General features: G+C 37.6%; 1 protein-coding gene across 1 annotated transcript in view; it reads right to left on the reverse strand.

Annotated features, from left to right (window-relative positions):
* The window catches only part of PRIM2 (DNA primase subunit 2), a 294,335-nt gene that overhangs the window by 47,893 nt on the left and 225,596 nt on the right, over positions 1–20,846 (reverse strand). Inside the window, exon 11 of the mRNA XM_037056323.1 lies at positions 621–747. Coding sequence (XP_036912218.1) covers positions 621–747 — 127 coding nt within the window. The remainder of the gene's footprint in view (positions 1–620; positions 748–20,846) is intronic.

A 20,846-nucleotide genomic window follows, 5' to 3' on the forward strand; every position in this document is an offset into this window, starting at 1 on the left:
CAGAAATCTATAGAAAATAGTTTAACATGAACACACACACACATACACACACACACACGTGTGTGTGTGTGTGTGTGTGTGTGTGTGTGTGTATATTAACCTACAACTCAGGCAAATTGATAGATGTTTGATACCATCAGGACTAGTGAAATTCCTGACTTAATCTGTGTTTGTTAGTCAGATGACAATAATGAGAATAAAATATACTTCCTCACAGTCTTCTGAAAAGTGATTGATCTACTATTATTGTAACATTTGAGGTATTCAGCTTCAAAAAGCTTTGAAGAACTTGTGTTCATCTCCTAAGACACTCGCAAACCACAAGAAAGACAGAGAACAGCCAGTGAGGGGCAGTGGGCACTGGGCACTAGGCACTGAGCACTGAAGCACCTGGCCCCGCAGAGACTGCTGCAGGCTGAGTGCCTTTCTCTTGCCTGATCTAGTTCAGCAATAAGACAAATGGACAGGAGAGTAATGGGGCTCTGGTTGACACTGATAACTGACCTAATCCAGAAACCAGTTCCTGTCAGTAATGCAAAACGCCACTACGCTGTTTCCGTTTTTCCTGCAGAGCTCATGGGCTTGGGTACTTCACAAACACATTAAGTGGAAGCACTTACCATGATAATCCCCTTGGCCTGGAGGATTGTTTAGAATAATCTTCATGCAACTGAAAGGCGTATAGTCTGTCCTCTTGCCTTCTTTTCCAAAGCTATGACGGATATTGTAGGAGTAGCCTTTGTCAAACTGATTGGAGGAAAAAGAAGAGACGAGGTAAGTCAATATTGTACCAGTGGCATCAGCCATGTCAGCTAGAATCAAAAAGCACAAAGTGATATTTTCTAAAAAAAAAAAAAAATCAGCATTCATGGGCAGATATATTGTACATTCAGATCACAGGTATCATTTGGGTCTTTTATGATACACATATTTTTTAAGGTACAAAACTTATAATAAACAAATTTCTTAGGTAGAGACAGCTAGTTAATGTTTATATTTGTAAAGATGAGGCTAAACCCTTCCTAAGAGAAATAATCAGTGTGCCCATTTCTTGATTTGATTCTAAATATTATACTAGAAGTAAATCAGTTGAGCCTCTTCACTGACCTTATCTGAGTTCTCCTGGAATCCTCACATTCCACACATTCTACTTCTGAAATGCCTGTTAACATAATTAACCCCTTCCTCTGTAGTTTCACTATACAAAGCAAGTAGTCAGCAAATGCATGATGAATGAATGAACTATTGCTACTACCTACTACCTGGAATGCTGGCCTCTGCATTTATAACAAGCTAATGGGATAGAAAGAATTTTGAGATGGATGGGATAGGAAGAAAAAAAGGAACTAACATTTATTGAAAGGCTCAGTATAGTGGGACTAAGCTGTTCAACATCTAAAGTAGGAAAGAGAATCATAGTAAGACAGATGGAAAAATACTCTGTCATTTTGGGGGTGAAATTTTTTAATATTATAATTCATATATAGCGAAAGGCATGGATCACAAGTCTATTATATGATAGGTTTGGACAAATCACTGTACCTATGTAACCCATCACCCATATGCCTACCAAGAGAGACCACTTCCATCATCGCAGAGTTCCCTGGTTCTGCTTCTCAGTCAGCATTCTTCCCCTCTCTCCATTCCCAGAGCTACTCCTGGGCTCATTTTTGTCATTGTAGTTTGTTATTCTACAACTTTATATAAATAGAATCACACAGCATAAAGTGTTTTGTGTCTGAGTTCTTTCATGTCTTTTCATTTTTTGAGATTTATGACATGCTGTTACATGTATTTGTTCATTCACTGCTGAGTAGTATTCCAGTGTATGAATACATCAGACATTGTCCTTGGTCTCCTACTGATGGACACCCGGGCTTTTCCAGTTCGGGGTTATTAGCAACAAAGCTGCCATGAACATTTTTTAATTTAAATATTTAAATTCATTGGGGTGACAATGGTTAATGAAATTACATAGGCTTCAGGGGAACAATCTGATAATACATCATCTGTAATTGTATTATGGGTTCACTGCCCCCAAGTCCAGTTTCCTTCCATCACCATTTATCCTCCTTTACCCTCTCCTTCCTCTCCCCACCTCCTTCCCCTCTGGTGATCACCACACTGTTATCTATGAGGTTTCTTTTTTTTTTTTTTTTTGCCATAGACATGTATAGATGACTTTTGTGAATATATGTTTCTATTTCTCATAAATAAATACCAAGGAGTGGGCCTGCTGCCATCTGTTTTTCCAGAGTGACTGTACGCCCCCACCAGCAATGCATGGGAGTTCCACCTGCTCCCTGACGACTAAAACTGTAGAGCACTTTGTCATACTTCTTTCTCGACTAGTGATATGCCTAATCTATAAACTGCCTCTTCAAATCTTTGGCCCATTTAAAGAAATGGACTGTCTTATTTTAATCATTCCACTGTAAGAATTCTTCATCTTTTCTGGATACAAGCCTTCTGTCGGATGATGCAGGTCAGGTTCCGGAGCACTGCAAAAGAGTGACTGGTAATCTTTTTGTTAGTGGAAAGTCTTGCCTTCAGTTTGTAATAAGCACAACACCTGTGAGGTGCAATAAAGTGAGGGCTGTCTGCTTAGATGTTACACATTTTCAGTTTGTGGCGTATTTACGAGACCGATACTTCACCACTGCGTTAATGGCCTATTTATCTTCTTGATATTACCTTCTGATAAAATGAGCAGATGTTTTTATTTTTGGTTACTCCCAATTTATCGACTCTCTTATGGTACTGCTCTGTGTCCTCCCTAAGGTAGGTTTCAGAGATGCTCTCCTCCGTTGTCCTCTGGAAGGTGCCATGTTTTGGCTTCTAAGTCTAGGTCCAGTTTCATCTCAAACTAATTTGTGTGTGCCATGAAGTCGCAGTTCAGGTTCTTTTCTATTTCCTGTAGGGGAAGCAAGATCTTTTCTCCTCTACCTTCCTAGGTTCCCTTGGTGGGGCCCATGAATCAAACTACTAAAAGGCAGACTCACAAGAAAAAAACAACACAATTTATGTATACATGTGGGAGCACACACAGACATCACATGAAGAAGACTCAAAAAGGTAGCCAGATAAATTAGGACACAAGCACATCTTTATAAATGTGTATTTTCTTTATTTAAAGGGGAACTTTATACTTGTGCCTTTAGCTCAAAATAATCCCTATGCAAAAGTGGCATATTTGGGGATGGCTTATTCTGGTACCCTTCATCTCATGTGAATAAACACTTTTCCCAACACCATCTGTTGAAGACACTTTCCCTTCCTTACTAAATCACGTTGGTACCCTGTCAATGTTGACTATAAGTGTGTGGGTCTATTCTGGACACTGTGTTAGACCACCAATCTGCCTGCCTATCTTCCTGCCAGTGCCGCACTGTCTTCATTACAAAGTCTTCAGAGTTAGGTCTCAAATTCCGATGATGTAAGTCCTACTGATTTGTTATTTTTCAATACTGTTTTGACTATTCTATGCCCTTGCATTTCCACAGAAATTTCAGAATCAGCTTATCAATTTCTATTTTTAAAAAAAGACTGCTGGAATTTTCAATAATCAGTAGCTTATGTCTTCACAACTACCTATCTGCCCATAGGAATCTACAACCAGGAAAACAAAAGGTATTTCAACTAAGAGAAAAATTTCAAAAAGAGAAGACAGCCTTTCAAAACAACATTAAATTTCAGCAGTGAAAACAAGATGCTTTAGAAGTTCCAGCAAACATCTTCTACAAACAACTCCTGTTTGTGTTGTAAGTTACGAACATTAACTATAATCAATCACTTTGTGTAGACTTCTAGGTATGAGCTGAATTTAAATACACATGCGATGTCTGTTTGCTGATCAGCAAACACCAACAGACCTTTTTGGTCAGCGACCCTATTAAAGCAATGGAAGGCTACTCTCTCAAAAGGACAGAGAGCTAAATTAGTATTTTTTGCTGTCCACCTGTGTGTACATGCCTAAAATTTGGACCTTACTGTGCTTCCACTATCTGCACATTCATCACACAAACAGCCCTCTCTGGTTTTCAGACTGGCAAAATCTTGCAATGTTGTAGAGAAGGTGTAGTTACTGGAAGAAACTTTTTAGAAAATACTTTCTATGTGTCCATATCCACAGCTCAAAGGAATATCTTTAAGTATTCACAGGGGAACTGAGTGAAGAACACACTTTCTGGTCTTGGCTCCTCCATCCCACTCCTTCCAGTGACAGGAAATGCCAGGAAATCAATACTGGTCCAAAGGTGGGTGAGTGGCAGTCTGTGACCTCCCAAATTAGTCCTGACATCCCAGCTGTGGCCCTGGCAACACATCAACCTGTATTTCCGCTGAAGTCAACAGTAAGTTATTTTCAGGGGCACTGTGTCACCAACGGAACTCAAGGAAAGAGATAAAGGAGGCACATTTGTTTGTTTTTCTCTTATAAATCTGTCTTTTGTCAGTCTAATTTACAGGCCCCCAGCTGAAGAACTTGAGTGGAGAAAAAAGGGTATGTTCCTCCCTACAGTTTCGTCCAAAAAAAGAGGGACATATGTTCTTCATCTTCACTTCCTAATTCCTTTCCTTGTAGTCAAGGAGAAGGTTTTCAGTTCTAGAGTAAGCAGATATTCTTTCCTTCAAATTTCCCCTGAGGCAGGGGGAAGCTAATTTTTTTTTAATTTTTAAAAGATTTTATATTATTTTTAGAGAGAAGGAAAGAGAGGGAGAAAAAGAGAGAAAATGTGTGGTTGCCTCTTGCGCACTCCCTGCTGGGAACCAGCCTGAAACCCAGGCACATGCCCTGCCTGGGAATTTTATCAGGGACCCTTTGGTTTGTAGGCCTACACTCAATTCATTTAGCTACACCAGGCAAATTTCTAAAATTTTGATTGACCAGTTTGTTAGAAAATGAAAAGGAAATAGCAAAATGCCAAACCCACTAGAAAAGAACTGAATAAAATGATTGTATGTAATTTCACAAGGTAACTGATTAAGCAGACTACTTTCAGTAAAGCCAACAGATCAAGAGAAACATCAGCTGTGTATAAAAGAAAAAACCTGTAATAATCACCGGAGTTAAACGGGGAGCTACCTGTTCAGGAATGCTGGTGGTATGTGGGCTTGCAGGTGTTCTTTCTCTTTTTCATGTTCTACCATACAAGACTCTACCGAAACAGTCTCGGAAAACAAGATCTGAGGGTCGTCTGTGACCGGGAGCTGTGTGAGCCACATCATTCTAACTGTACTTATTAGGTCAACTATTACATACAGAATATCATTTATAAATTCTTAGTGTAGAATTTAATACAAATACAATACTGTCACTAACAATAAAAATAAAGTAATACTTACTGATGTTTCAATACTAATAGCTTACATTTCTACAAATCTTTAGCAGTGACAAAATGATGATTCTCAGACCCCTTACTATTTACAAGGTTTAGACATCCTTATTTTATAAAAGGAAATTAAGGTTTTAAGAAATCAAGTGAATAGTTATTTCCAGTGCTTAGGAATAAGTAATTCTAGGGGAAAAGCTGGAATTAAAATCCTACTCATATACTTTCTAGAAAACGCTACAATATTATAGATGGAGACAATGAATAAATAAATAAATATGAGCAACTGTCGGTTACCCATGGCAAGCATTCAAGTGCAGGCTGCTTCCTACTGTCAGTCAATTTCTTCAGGGACATGTGAAAGTCAGAGTAAACCACCATAAAACAAAATGTTTCTGATTCTCGTGAAAACTGGAGAAAACTGTCTACTCTCAAAAGAAACACTAAGTCTAGCAAGCCACTCACATATTATTTATTTGGTTTCTAATTTACCATAATTTTAAAATGACAAAAAATGGAAAATTTGAAATCACGTATTTGAAGTAAAAAAACTCTAGTGTTTCTAAACAATAAAAATAAAATCGTGTATCTGCATGCTCTCAAATTACGAGGTACACTGGGTAGTCCTCCTCCTATAGTATTCTACTTGGAGACCTGATAAGGAAATGGAGAGCAAAACCAGAGAAAATGCATTGTGAAAAATGGAGAAGAAAGAACGCAGAACACACCATCTCTTATTTAGCTGCAACTTGAACTGCAGCTTTAGCAAATTTAGCTTCTTTATCAGACTCCTAAGTTAAAGCTGGAACAGACTTCAGACATCATCTAGCACAGTTATTATTACACAGGAAGCAGTAACAGAGCATCTAACCCTTTCCTTGCAAGGTGAGTTGGGGAAAGAAACCCTATCTGTAAATCCCACCAAGCCTGGCACATTGTAGCTGCTCACTAAATGTTTCCTAGGGCAAACTCCTAAGACTCTTCCTTGTCCTTTATGGTCACTGGCTTGTTCCTACTAGAGGACAGAAAGCTACTCTTACACTTATTACTTTCACTGACTGTTAACTTTCACTGACAAGAGATTTAACAAATTTCTATCACTACATACTGTAACTTAACACATCACTTATGGAGGCCTCAATGATCCCACCTGGAGGAAAGGAGGTGGAGGAGTCATGCAGGTCATTTTAATTGCTGTCTGTTCAGCTCCTGTGCCTTGATATCAAGAAAAGGACATTTCCTGACGACTTTCAGCATCTTGCCTGGAACACTTGTTTCACAGAAATGCTCTATAACTCACTGATAAAAACCACTGCCATTGCAGTCAAAGTTGATTATGATTCTAAATATAATTTGCCCAAATTTGAAGACAGAAACCACAAACAACCCTCATTCACTCAAATATACTTACTGAATCACATACTTAAAGCCTAAAAGACAATTTAGTAACTCTTCAGAGGTAATCAATTTCGTCACTGACTCACTGGTATGGTAAGAGCCAACATAAAACGAGTATCACCAGAGAAGCCCGGGCCCAGCTGACTGATGCAGAATGCTCTGGTCCAGGAAGAGTGACTCAGCGTGGATAACTCGGTCTTCTCACTCACAGCACACGGGGCAGCAAACCGAAAACACCATCCAAGCCTGCAGTCAAAGACTGCACAAAGTTCACTGATGAGAAGGAAAAGGCTCCCTCTTCACAGATGTAAGGACTGATTTTTACAACACTTTGAAGTAAAAATGAAATGCAAATGTATTTAACTTCTGCTAGATTAGTTTAATCCCATTTACTTATTTTCACAGGAATCTCTGTCAATTTTTTTTCACACTTTGCTTTTTTAGATTGCCTTATTTGGCAACTTTATTCTCCAAGTGAGTATTTTCTATCACTAAATATCTATATTTGATAGAATTTTAAAGATCTGGCTTGATCATATATGAAGAAGTTTAAGATTTTGAGGAGCTAGGAGGATGATTAGAAAATATAATTTCCTAATCCTACAAATGTTAAGAAATACCTAAATATTTTTACTATAAACATTTAAATATTTTATATATTAATATATTTCAATAAAGGTTTAGAATTTTCCTATATCCCTGGTGAAGTATACCTCTTATAAACACATATTTGTCCTGTGTAATACTCTTCTCCTGGGACTGAATTTTATGTAATATTTTCAGTCCAGTTCTTGTCTTTCTTTTTTTATTCCATTTGCTAGTATTCCTCTCCCCACCTTTACTGTTGATCTTCCAGCATCGGAATATCTTGAACAAACTGCACCATGGGTACTCGGTTACCTATGACCACCCTTTCTAGTGGTTACTCAGATCATATTAAAAACCCATTTTTCTATGAATGCCAAAAATGAATCAGGCTCTCTATACACAGACACACAAAAGGTATTTGGCACACTTTTACTTCCATCATAATTATAAAATGAGAACTGCTAAAATAATTAAATGATTTTCCCAAAGTCACCTCAATATAGTGAGATATTTCTCTCATTAGATTACATATCATCTTTTAGAGCAGTGACCAAAAAAACACTGCATTAGATTTTAAAAGCTATCAAAAAATGGTAGATGAAGGTATCATGCCTGGAAATAGCAAATGGCCTGAAATGAACTTTTAATTTACAGTGACAAGCCAAACTGTTCCTCTACAGCACAGGTGGCAAACACAAGGCCCACAAGGCCCACAGGCTGAATCCAGCCCTCCACCTTGTTTTATCCGGCCTGGCACCTTGTTTCTACCCGGCGACAGTGCCGAGCTCTCACTTAACTGGTAAGGAGTAGCTACATTTATACAGCCCTAAAATTACATTTGGCCTTTTGAAGGCAACCATGAGGCTGATGTGGTACCTGGTGAGAATGACTTCGATACCTCTGCTCTACAGTTTCAGAATCAAACCGAAGATTTGTTGCCTTCTGTTTCTAAAAATAGCTTCTGCTATTAGAACTTAATGATAATTTTCAACTTGCTTCAAATATAAGGGAGGGAGACAAAAAGGTTTTTTGGCATAATAATAAGGGGTGATTACTATATATGTAAATAAAAACATTTTAATTTACTATAACATCTAGCAAGTTTTCCCGAACTCTACAAATTACAACCCACTGCTATGCTTCCCAATATAAAATATAAGAAAGGTTGATTTGTTACAAAGGTTGTTCAATGTCAACAGGTATAGGTGTTTTCTTACATAGTTCAAAGATACCTAGCGTACAAGACTTAAGTGAATTTTCAGATTTATTTTAGTGGTTTTTTTCTTGCAACATTATACCACTTACCTATATAACCAACATATAAATATTATTTAATACAAAGAAAACGCATATCAAACTCCAGGGAAATATCTGAGAAGTAATAAAATATTCATGACAGAAGAGAAATACTTCCCCCTCTCCCCTTTTATTCATACATTACTCACAGGCATCAAAATTAAAGTCTCCAAAGAAAGTGTCTGCTTTCTTGTAACCTAATGTAACTAAATTGAATGTTGTGTTCTCAGCAATGCAAGAAGAAGGCTATGGAAACTTGTTGTACAGCTTCAGGGCATGTCTGCTTCCCAACTTTGTGCCGTCTCATTAAGACAGTTAATTCATTCTGCCATGCTGTTCTTTTGAATTAACTACATATGGAGGACATGCTAAGAGAAAAGAATGACAAGATGAACCAGAGAAATACTTTTTTCAATTCCACCCACTTAATTTTAGAATCACATATTTGTAAATGTTAGAAGATACTTTAACAAATCTTTTATACAATCACTTATAGCAATTTAATGTAAAAATTAATATATCAATGATATATTATAGTGAACACAATCTAAAAGAACAATGGTGGAGACTAATCTGCTCACTGAGCAAAGACTAACTCAGACACAGTTTGAGACATTTGAAAACAAAGAGTTGGGTTTTGTTCAAACCAAAATGTTGAAGTCTGTAGTACCTTAGTTAAGAAAAACAAAACCAAAACCAAACAATAAACACACATAGTTTACATTAAATTATGAACATGAACATTGTTATTACCTAAATCTGATATACAACTCTCCCCCTTCTAAAGAGTGAATTTTTAAACCACTTGGTCATTACCTCATTTACTTTCAACACACAGTTAACTTACTATAGTTCCTGATGGATACCTGAGTACCAGAGTTCAATAGCAAATCTGAAACTGCAGCCTAGCTCTGCTGATTCCCTATCCAGAGCTCATTCACCGACTCATGACACGTCTCAGCTATTTACCATGTGTCGTGAAGGATACAGAATAGCTTGTCACAATGTATTAGAAAGAGCAAATACATTATAGTTGTGTTTAGCAGTCTACCAGGCTCCACTTTTATGTCTGGGTATATTTTAAAATTCACTAGATGAAAACCACCATTTGGTGCTATAGAAATTACTGCCTTGTTTATTGGCTCTATTACCTTGACACAGAAAAAGAAAGAGATCTTGGGCTAGGTCATACATTCAATATCCTTCTACTTGTGATATCTATCTACAAAGTAGATAAAGTCTAAGTGTATTGTGTATTCATCAGGAATTTGGTTTAAACGTGTTTGGATACCTATTCAGCACCCAGGTGGACATGTAGAGAAGGCAGTTGGATAGATGTGAGTCTAGAGTAAGAGAGCTCTGTCTGGACCACCGAAGAGAATGCAATATCCAGAAAGACAAGCGTTGTCTTTTTGTTAACCACTGTGCCTTTAGCTTTGTCCTACGACAAAGCCTAGCACATACCAGCAGCTCTGTAATTAAATGGGACCTAATGCAGCTGCTGTGACATTACTCATTTTAATCTACATAAATGGCAATTTCTTATGGCTTCACTTAATACTTATCAAATGAATAATAAACTATAACTGTTCACAGTCTTTCCTCTGGGTCTGAGCTAAAAAAAAAAAGGTGTCTTTCTAGAAAAGGGGTAGAGCAGAGTGAGTGGAGGAGCCCCAGGTTTGTTCTGACTCCTTTTCAGAGCGAGGAGCTGGAGTTCCCCGTTCCTTTTCTTGCATCATAGGCATTGAATACACATTTATTGTTGGGGTGATGATGACTACAATTAGCCTGTCCTGATATTTCCTACAAGTAATTATTAGAATCTTAAGAATAGCCTCATGTACATTATATAAGGAGTTGACTTTGAATACATTTGCAGTACCTTTCTCAGTATACAATCCCCATTTTATAGCTAAAAGAATTGAGTAACTGATTATTTCTACAAAGCCACAGCAGATGCGTAGAGGGGAAAAAGAAAACTCAAAGTCTCTAAATTCACTTTTATGCTCAATTCATCACAACATGTCTTTATCACCAACTATAGAGAAATATTACATATCCGTATTTATAAGTATGTTCTTATGATATTTAATTATATTAGGGATTTCCCCCCTTAACTTTTCTTCTATACTGTCACATTTAGAAACTTTTAAAGAAAAATCTAATTCCTTAAAATTTTACCAAGATAGCCACCTAGATAATAATGTGAAGCAACTCTCCTCCTGAAATGCACATGCCCATATATATTTCATATTTATGAAAAATGTTTCAGATGACCACGTTGCTACAAAAAATTTCTTGAGTAGCTATCTTTTCCAGTTTACCATGCCATTAATTAAGCATTCACTATAAGTTATCACTTTCTGTTCTGCTTTACAAAGAAAAGTTGTTCCTGAAATAAGAACTCTTAGCATACATTAATTTGAATGCAATGTTTAAATGACAAGGTCATAACAAAAACAAAAGCCAGAGACAGCTGTAAAAATCTAAAAATGGCTCTCTGATACGGCAGTTTCCAGAATCACAAGTCTACTAGCCACTTCACATGTAGATTAATTTGCTTTAAAACTTGAAAGCCACCTCTGGTGCCCCACACAGCATGGGAAAGAGCAGAATAGTGATGAGAAACATAACGCGCATAAAATTACAGAAGTAATATTTTGATGTGTAGCTTTCAAGAGCAATTTGTTGAATACTAATAATTCTCAAATCATGTTGATAGACTTAATTTGTTTTTAAAGAAATAAAAGCACATTAACACTTTGGAAACTTCAATAAGAGATAATGAGAACCTTTCCATCATATAGCTACTAATACTATATATATATATATATATATATATATATATATATATGCTGAAAAATGTGTTTTATCCTGTAATACTGAATAACTCCCCCTTCACAAATCTCGCTGCTCTGACTTGTGCTAAGCGATGATGTGCCCCATCATGTGATTTAGGTTTCTCTCCCTTTACTGTATCAAATCCAACTGGACAGTGAGTCGTGGTAGCAGGGACTTCTCTCAATTTCCTTAAACCTCTCTGCCCACAATTCCTGATAGTGAGGTTCTTCAAAAATTATACATTAAATTCCATAGGTATTCATATAAAATTGCATATAAACATATAATGAACATTTTAATGATGCTGATTCTTCCAATCTATGAACACAGTACATGCTTCCATTTGTTTGTGTCTTCCTTAATTTCTTTCTTCAGTGTTCTGTAGTTTTCCAAGTACAGATCTTCTACCTCCTTGGTTAAGTCTATTTCTAGGTATTTTATTTTTCTTGTTGCTATAGTAAATGGGATTTTCCTCTGGGTATCTGTTTCTGATATTTCATTGTTGGTGTACAAAAACGCCTTTGATTTCTGAATACTGACTTTGTATTCCACTCTTTTGCCAAATTCCCTTATTAGGTCTAGTAGTTTTTTGGTGGAACCTATAGGGCTTTCTATGTACAGTATTATGTTGTCTGCAAATAGTGACAGACTACTGCAGCCACTGTGGAAAATAGTATGGAATCTCCTCAAAAGACTAAAAATGGAACTGCCTTTTGACCTAGAGATTCCACTGCTGGGAATATACACTAAGAATCCTGAAACACTATTCAGAAGAACCTATGCACTCCGATGTTCATGGCAGCATTATTTACAACAACCAAGTGCTAGAAACAGTCTAAGTGCCCATCAGTAGAGGAGTGGATAAAAAAATGTGGAATACCATGCACCAGAACGAAAGAAGGAGCTCCTACCTTTCGCAGTAGCATGGATGGAACTAGACAGTATTATGCTAAGTGAAATAAGCCAGGCAGTAAAAGACAAATATCATATGTCATCACTTTCAACAGAACCTAATGAACAAAACAAACAAACAAACAAACAAAAAATAGATCCAGAGGCATGGAAGCAAGGAGCAAATTGACAGGGACCAGAGGGGAGGTGAGGAGGAAAGAAGGGAAAGGGTCTATCAGGGGCGTCCAACCTGCAGCCCGCATGCTACATGCAGCCCAAGATGGCTGTGAATGCAACCCAACATAAAATCACAAATTTACTTAAAACATGAGATTATTTTGTGACTATGTGTCACAATGTATTTAATGTGTACTCCAAGACAACTCTTGTTCCAGTGTGGCACAGAGATGCCAAAAGGTTGGATACCACTAACATTAAAGAACAAGTATAGAGGGCCCAAGGACATGAACAACAGGGTAGGGACTGACTGTGGGAATTGGGGGTAGGCAGGGCAGGGGAAAGCAATGGGGGGAAATTGGGACAGCTGTAATAAAACAAGAATAAAAAAATATTGAACTGTTAAAATTCAGTTTCTTAAAGGTTCAGAGGATTATCATCTACTCTTCTCTTCTGCTGTGAAAACATCATATTCTACAAACCTGCAAGATTAAGCTACCCAACCCACCCGAGCTGTTTAGCTCATAAATTGAGGTGACACAATGTGCAAAGGAAAGTCACCTTAATTCCACTAAGGAAAAATAATGCACTAAAGCCCATCTCTCTCAGCTGAGCCTTCATTCAATATTTAAACAAGTAATCTCAAATTCCATGGTTTTGGCTGCCGCTCAACACTATTCCATTCAACTGGGGATTGAGCACAGCAAAATGAAAAGGAGCTTTAATCTGTCTTTTCTTCTCTTTTTCCTATAATACACTGACAGCATCTTGTTCATTAATTAAACTATTTTTTCCTTAAAGAAACTGACTGTGGAGTACCATATTGGACACCGAAGAAAGGAGGCAGAAGGTAAAAGGCATGGTTTTCAAAGATCTAGGTATTAAAATTATAGATAAAAATATTCGTAAATGATATGGCAAATACAGAGAAACATTTCAACAAATACAAAGGGATGCAGAGGCAGAACCAGAAATACACATGAATTGAGGCAGCTCCACTCCGGTGACTCAGAGTTCACGTGCATTGTCCATGTTTGTTCAGGCCCCTAAGGAGGTGGGGCTATGAATTTAAATTTTTAGAATTTATGACCTTACTATGACCTTACTATAAGAATCACTATAAACTTGCCAAATTTGCTGGAATCCCCCAATGTAGTTTTTTGTTTTGTGAGGCTCATTTTCACTTGGTTTCTTAAGAAGAGAATGTATTCACTGCTAGGAGCTCTAATAATAACCAGGGTAGGGAGATCATGGGTGGGGGAAACAACCATAATGCTTATTCATTAGCTTATTGATATGTATGAACTTTTGCTTTGACACTTATTTAAAGAAGATATGTCATTTCTAATTTTGCCATCCTAAAACACAAAATAATAATGCAGTAAAATTCAAAGTTTGCATTAACTCTTCTGACAGAAACAACAGGTGTTCTAAAGGGAAATGACAGAAAGGTAAAAAAAAAATGAGAAAATGCTTTTCATGTCTTTTTTACTTGGGTTTTTGATACCTCAGTACACAGAACTGGAGGAACACTGGCTTGTGTTACTATTTTATCATTATGTAAATCAAATAGCTTTTCTTTTCTAATAAAATTCTATGTGTAAATTGCCAACATAAATATCTTGGGGAAAAATTATAGGAATGTTGCCAGTTTGAAGGTAATATCAATAAAAAAATACTCCTCAGCTTTACAACCTAAATATTAACAAATCTTACAGTTTCCTGGAGTCTCCACTAAAAACTGAAGTCCAGTGTGACCTAGATAATCTTCTTCCTCAGGCAACAGTGATTTTAACAGTCACCTTAACCAATAATCTTGACCTCCAGACTTCCAGCCAAGATGGAGGCATAGGTAGACACACTGTGCCTCCTTGCACAACCAAAATTAAGGACAATAAAAAATTTAGAAACAAACAAAAAAAGCACAACCAGAACAGACAGAAAATTGAACTGTATGGAAGTCCAACAACCATTCATCCAGATTGGTAAGAGGGGCAGAGTTGGCAGCCGGCAAAAAGGGGTTGCAGCAGAAAAAAGCAGTGGCCAGTGACCTGGGCGCACAGGTAGCGGTTGGCAGATCCTGGGAACAGTGTGGCAACCAGAGACCCAGTGAGGCGTGCAGGATGGGTGGCTGGCTGACCATGGTCACATATTCGTGCACAGATAAACCAGACAAAAACGGGCAGTGAGACAGACCACACAACCCAGGGCCCCAGCACCAGGAAATAAAACCTAAAAGCACCAACTGAAAAAACTTTTGGGGCTGAGATGCCAGGAGAGACTCCCAGCCTCACAGGAGAGTTCGCTGGAGAGACCCACAGGGTCCTAGAATGTACACAAGCCCACCCACACGGGAACCAGCACTAGAAAGGCCCAATTTGTTTGTGGGAAGTGGCAGAGGGGACTGAAATCCAAGAGAAAACGGAGCAAGTGCCATTGCTCCCTCTCTGACCCCACCCCCACATACAGTGTCACAATCCAGCAACTGAGTTGCCCGGCCCTAGTGAACACCTAAGGCTCTTCCTCTCATACGTAACAGGTGTTGCCTGACTAAAAAATTATGGCTCAAACAGAAGAACAAATCAAAGCCCCAGAGCCAATATATCTAAGCTACCAAGAGATAGCCAACCTTTCAGATATACAGTTCAAAGCACTGGTGATCAGGATGCTCACAGAACTGGTTGATTTTGGTCACAAATTAGATGAAAAAACAAAGGCTACATTAAGTGAAATGAAGGAAAATGCACAGGGAACCAATAATGATGGGAGGAAAACTGGGATTCAAATCAATGGAGTGGACCAGAAGGGAGAAAGAAACAATCAAACAGAAAAGAAGGAAGAAGCAAGAATTTTAAAAAATGAGGAAAGGCTTAGGAACTCCAGGACATGTTTAAATGTTCCAACATCCGAATTATAGGGGTACCAGAAGGGGAAGGGGAAGAGCAACAAGCAGAAAAATTACTCGAATAAATAACAAAGGAGAACTTCCCCAATCTGGAAAAGGAAATAGACTTCCAGGAAATCCAGGAAGCTAAGAGAGTCCCAAAGAACTTGGACCCAAGAAGAAACACAGCAAGGCACATCGTAATTACATTACCCAAGATTAAAATGAAGGAGAGAATCCTAGAAGCAGCAAGAGATAAGGAGACAGTCACCTACAAAGGAGTTCCCATCAGACTGTCAGCTGATTTCTCAAAAGAGACCTTACAGGCAAGAAGGGGCTGGAAAGAAGTATTCCAAGTCATGAAATCCAAAGACCTACAGCCAAGATTGCTCTATCTTACATTTAGAGTGGAAGGGCGTTCTAAGTTTACATTTAGAATGGAAGGGTAGTAAAGCACTTCTCAGATAAGGTCAAGTTCAAGGAGTTCATCATCACTAAGCCCTTATTATATGAAATGTTAAAGGGACTTATCTAAGAAAAAGAAGATAAAAATATGAGCAGTAAAAAGACAGCAAACTCACAGTTATTAACAACCACACCTAAAACAAAAGCAAACTAAGAGGACAGCTAGATCAGGAGTGGAACCACAGAAATGAAGATCACATGGAGGGTTAGCAACAGGGGAGTGGGAGGAGGAGAGAGGGGAAAAGGTACAGAGAATAAGTAGCATAGACGGTAGGTAGAAAATAGACAGGGGAAGGGCAAGAATAGTAGGGGAAATGTAAAAGCTAAAGAACTTAAGACACATGGACATGAACTAAAGGGGGGAATGTGGGTGGGAGAGTGTGCAGGGTGGAGAGGAATGAAGGGGGGAAATGGGACAACTGTTATAACGTAATCAATAAAATATATTTTTAAAGAAGCAATCTTGAATTCACATCACAACATCTCAGTTTACTTTTGGCAAAGAGAAATTGTTGCCTATCAACAGTAATTGTTATCTTTTATTGAGTTTTTATTCTGTTCTAGGTACTGTGCTACATATTTTATTATGTTTACTTCCTAGCAATACTATGAAAAAGACTTCACTACCACTTTATAAGCCGAGGGAACTGAGGTTTGGAGAAATAAAGCGCCTTGCTCAGGGAAGCCAGCACAGCCAGCTAGTGGGACTGAGCTCTGGAGTCAGGCCTGAGTGACCACGGAGTGTGTTACAAATCTGAAATACAGCATGTAACTGGCACCTAACAATATAGTCAGAGTATGAGTATTCCTATTTTCCAAGTTTGAAAAGCAGACATCACAGTCACCTATTTTTTTTGATTATACTATTCATAAATGTATATAGCATGAATAGCCACTCCAAGAGTTATCTGAGTTACAAGATTAGACCCACTTTATGTAAGTGATACACTAAATCAGTTCTGCTAGTAGAGACACCCACATTTTCAACACATTTTCCAAAAACTGTGTTTAGTAGTCATGACTTAGCATCCTGAGAGCATCAGCGGCGACTATGAACTTTAGAGCATGACATATGGCCTCAGGGCCACACCTCGCCCTTCATCTTTATGCAGGACAATATTTTTTTAAAGGAAAATCTCAGTGCTTTAATTCCAATTGTGAAATTAAGTCAATTATTGAAAATATGTTAAATGACATGGTTTATTTTCCTCCTAGTGTAATTGCAGTTTTGCAGGCAAAAGGCTGACCAGAATCTTTACAGTTCATGTAGGACAGCCTGCAAAGTCCCCCAAACTCCTTTGTTGGCCACCACAGAAAGGAAGCAGTCCTTTCAATGTTAACTGCCCAAGTATTTCACCATACTTATGCTCAGAAAAATCATCCTAATATTAGAAAAACGATGCTATTTATGGATGCCAAGAGAAAGCCCTCCAAGTATAAAGAACTGTGATGTTGAAGGTATTATCAAGGTCATGAATTCTAAAAGGAAATTAAAGACATTTGTTATTTGTTAATTAGGAATTGCAAAAGACATGGTAAGAAATCATTTTCTACTCCATGACATTAATAAGGGATCAAATCGAAAAGCTGAGACAAAGGCATTTGGCTGGTACTACAAACCTATATAAAAAAGAATATCAAAGGCTTATAGGCAGCTCTTTTGTATCAGTTAACTTTGATTTCTAACATTCTCCCAGACAAGTGTTTCTATTACTTTTCTTAAAGATGTCAGCATGGCTCAGCAGTGGTCATAATGAGTTAATGGACTAAAAAGATGGTTTCTCATGCACACACAATTCATTTCCACATCCGCAAGAAAATAATGGGCAAGAATAACTAATAGAGTCAACCAAAGCAAAGAGAATTGAAATGAAAGCTGGAGGCTTATGAATTCACCTTAGAATTCATTGGCAGGATATGAACTTTATAAGTTTTTCTCATTGAATTATACTTTTACATCTATAACTTGGTGTCAAATCCTGTTTGTCTGTTTTTTAAAGTCTAAGTAATGAACACAGTAGATGACAACATTTAGGGAAAAAAGAAAGACCATCAGTGTAAATAAAATCTAAGCTTAGAATGTCCTTACTTATTATAGTCATCAATGTTTTGGTTTCAAGAAAAATCAATATTATTTACTTAATTTCACAACATTGATTTTCAATTAATACCACTATCTTAAAAGAGAAAATGATTAGAAACTGATACTTTCCACAAATGCCACATGTTGTTAAAACTAACAACTTCCTCCTTCTACCAAAAGGGTTTAGTTAGTTTCCTTCCTAGTAGTATGCACCACGTGGATGTGTGTTAACTATCAATACTTTTTTGAAGCAAATGACAGCGGCAGCTACCCCACACAGAACATCTGTATGTGCCTGGCATTGTGCTGGGCATTTGACATAACTGCTGCTCCTCACAAGAACCAGTGAGAAATATAAATTTTTTCTCACATACAATGAGGGCACAAGGCAGACCTGGGTGGGGTTGTTGGTACCTTAACCAGGCTCATAAAGTGAATCAAATGGTCAAAGCTTAAGGGAACCAGACAATCACCACCGAGTTCCCTCATGACCAACATAGCATATAGTAACTTCGATGCATTAACAACCTGCACTTTAGAAAGAATTTTCACTTCCAGGAAACTTACTTCACTCTTCATCCTCACACACAAAAAAGCAGGTATTATTTCCTCCCTTTTGCATGGGAGAAAACAGAGGCCCAAGGGCAGGAAGCAATTTTTCAGAGCTCCCAGAGCAGATCCGAGGGCCTGGTCTGTGCCCTGCCTTCAGATCCAGTGCTCTTCCCAGCACTCAGACCTTGCGAGTAGTTCAAACGCTTACACCCGTATCACAGTACCTGGAACAAGCATCCCCCCCAAAGGTTTGGACAGCTCCCCAATCTTCATATTTAATCACACACTTACGATTTTTATTATTCTCTTAGTATCTTTGTAAGAATAGAATTTTATGTATATTTTGCTTTATTTGAAAAATAAGAACTATCTTAAAACTCAATGATCATTGTTTTTAAGAAAAAATGGCCTACCTGTACAACTAGAAATTGGAATAACCATACACATTCTGATTCATGTGGCCAAATACAAAGCTCTTACAAAAACTCAGAAAATGTTAAATGAAGTATAGCACATATCTGTAACATAACTGTCCTTCTGAACGTGGCTCAAAGATAAATGACAACTCAAGAAATAGAAGAGGAAAAGACTTTCACAATATTGCACAACAAATCTGAGAAGAAATGGCTACGAACAAACAGTTATCATCAAACTAAGTGCATACACATACTTTTGGCACAGTCTTAAAATGTGAACCATTAGAAAATAATGCACAATGATAAAGTTTATAACAGACTTCAAAAGTACATCTTGAAAAATATAATTATAATTTCCATTGCCATATAAGATGATGAAAAATACTGTGCTAGAGGGAAGTCTTAAAACGTGTCTTTAAACTGCCCACAAATACAACTAAGATGACTATAAACACAATTTAAGTATAATTATACCATCTATAACTAGCAAATGGGTAATGGAAAGAAGGGTAAAGGAAAAGTGCATTTTGCTTTTCCCTCATCCTACACAATACAGTATTTTACATTCTGTTAAAAATATGGCAATACATTTGACAGTTTTTCCTCCTGTACTCAGAGAACAGCTATAAGACTCCAGAAAGGTGAGTGTGATTGTGGGAAGAAAAAAAAAGATTCCATAAAGAAGTATTCTTATGTTAAGAAATTCAAACATAAAAAATTGAAAATGCAGAACATACAGATTACATAGATGTTTTCAATCGCTATCACCAGAGTTCACTGAGTAACTAATTCTGTGTAAGTAGCTAAATTTAAAACAATGTTTCTCTGCAGTTACAACTGTTAATAGAAGTGCAGCTTCCACAGGTTCAATTCTTCAGATTCATGCTCTCTCTCAGGCCATCAAATAAGACCTCCCAGATACTGACCTATTATCATCACTTTTAGCATCACAGCACGACATGATATTGTCTTCCTAACAATTACCATGCTATTTCGAATGCTCAGTTTGGATGGCTAATAGAACTAAAGGTGTAGGTCTTTTGACAGTTTTATTTCTGAAAGCTAAATGGTACTGGGCACTTATTTTTTCATGAGACCGTTCTAAGCACTTCCCTTGTAGCAACTTCATTTATTCCTCACAATGACCCTCCAAGACAGATATTATCTGGATCTTCATTTTATAGATGAGAAAACTGGAGCATGGGAAGGGTAAGTAAGCCACCAGGAGTCAGGATACAGCAGCTAAGTGGTAGAGCAGCAACGTGCGTCAGAACAATCTGATTTCTAAGCACTCAGTTGCTCTGGAACACTATCTTTGTAGTTTATCTGATAAAACTGCCTCCTCTTTTCCTGAACTTATTAGGGGTGGGGTAGGAGGGAAGGAACGAGGAAAGGGAAATTACCCCAAATTGCCCGACTTCTCACCCTTTCACTTCTGAACCAAGGAGGCTCATGACTCGGTCCACCGGCTCCTACTGCTGCTGCTGCATCTGAGACACCTAGGGTGGGTATCGGAAACTTCACTTTGATTCTGAACTTGTGACTTCACACAACTCACTGAAATGTTTTGAAACTCAATCACAATCTATAAAATGAGATTCGAAAATACTGCCTTCCCTGTACTTCAGGGTAAACAAATAACCAGGGTGATTGGAGGCCATTTCTCACAGAAGAATTTCAGCTAATAAATGGAGAAATGAAAATAAGATACCTGATTTGTAAAGATGATTCAATGGATAATATCAGATAAAAAGTTGAAGAGGAACTTTACAGTGGAATGTTCATGACACTGACATGCTTCCTGATGTGACACAATAGGAAAAACAAGGTACCACTTACGAAGGATTCTTGCCAAAAGGTTGAATTTACATAAGCCTTAACAACTAACTCCATTTACGGGGGAAAAAAAAATGGGAAGTAACAAA

Source organism: Sturnira hondurensis, unplaced genomic scaffold (assembly GCF_014824575.4).
Source record: "Sturnira hondurensis isolate 20B ecotype Veracruz unplaced genomic scaffold, ASM1482457v3 Scaffold0008908, whole genome shotgun sequence".
Taxonomy (NCBI): domain Eukaryota; kingdom Metazoa; phylum Chordata; class Mammalia; order Chiroptera; family Phyllostomidae; genus Sturnira; species Sturnira hondurensis.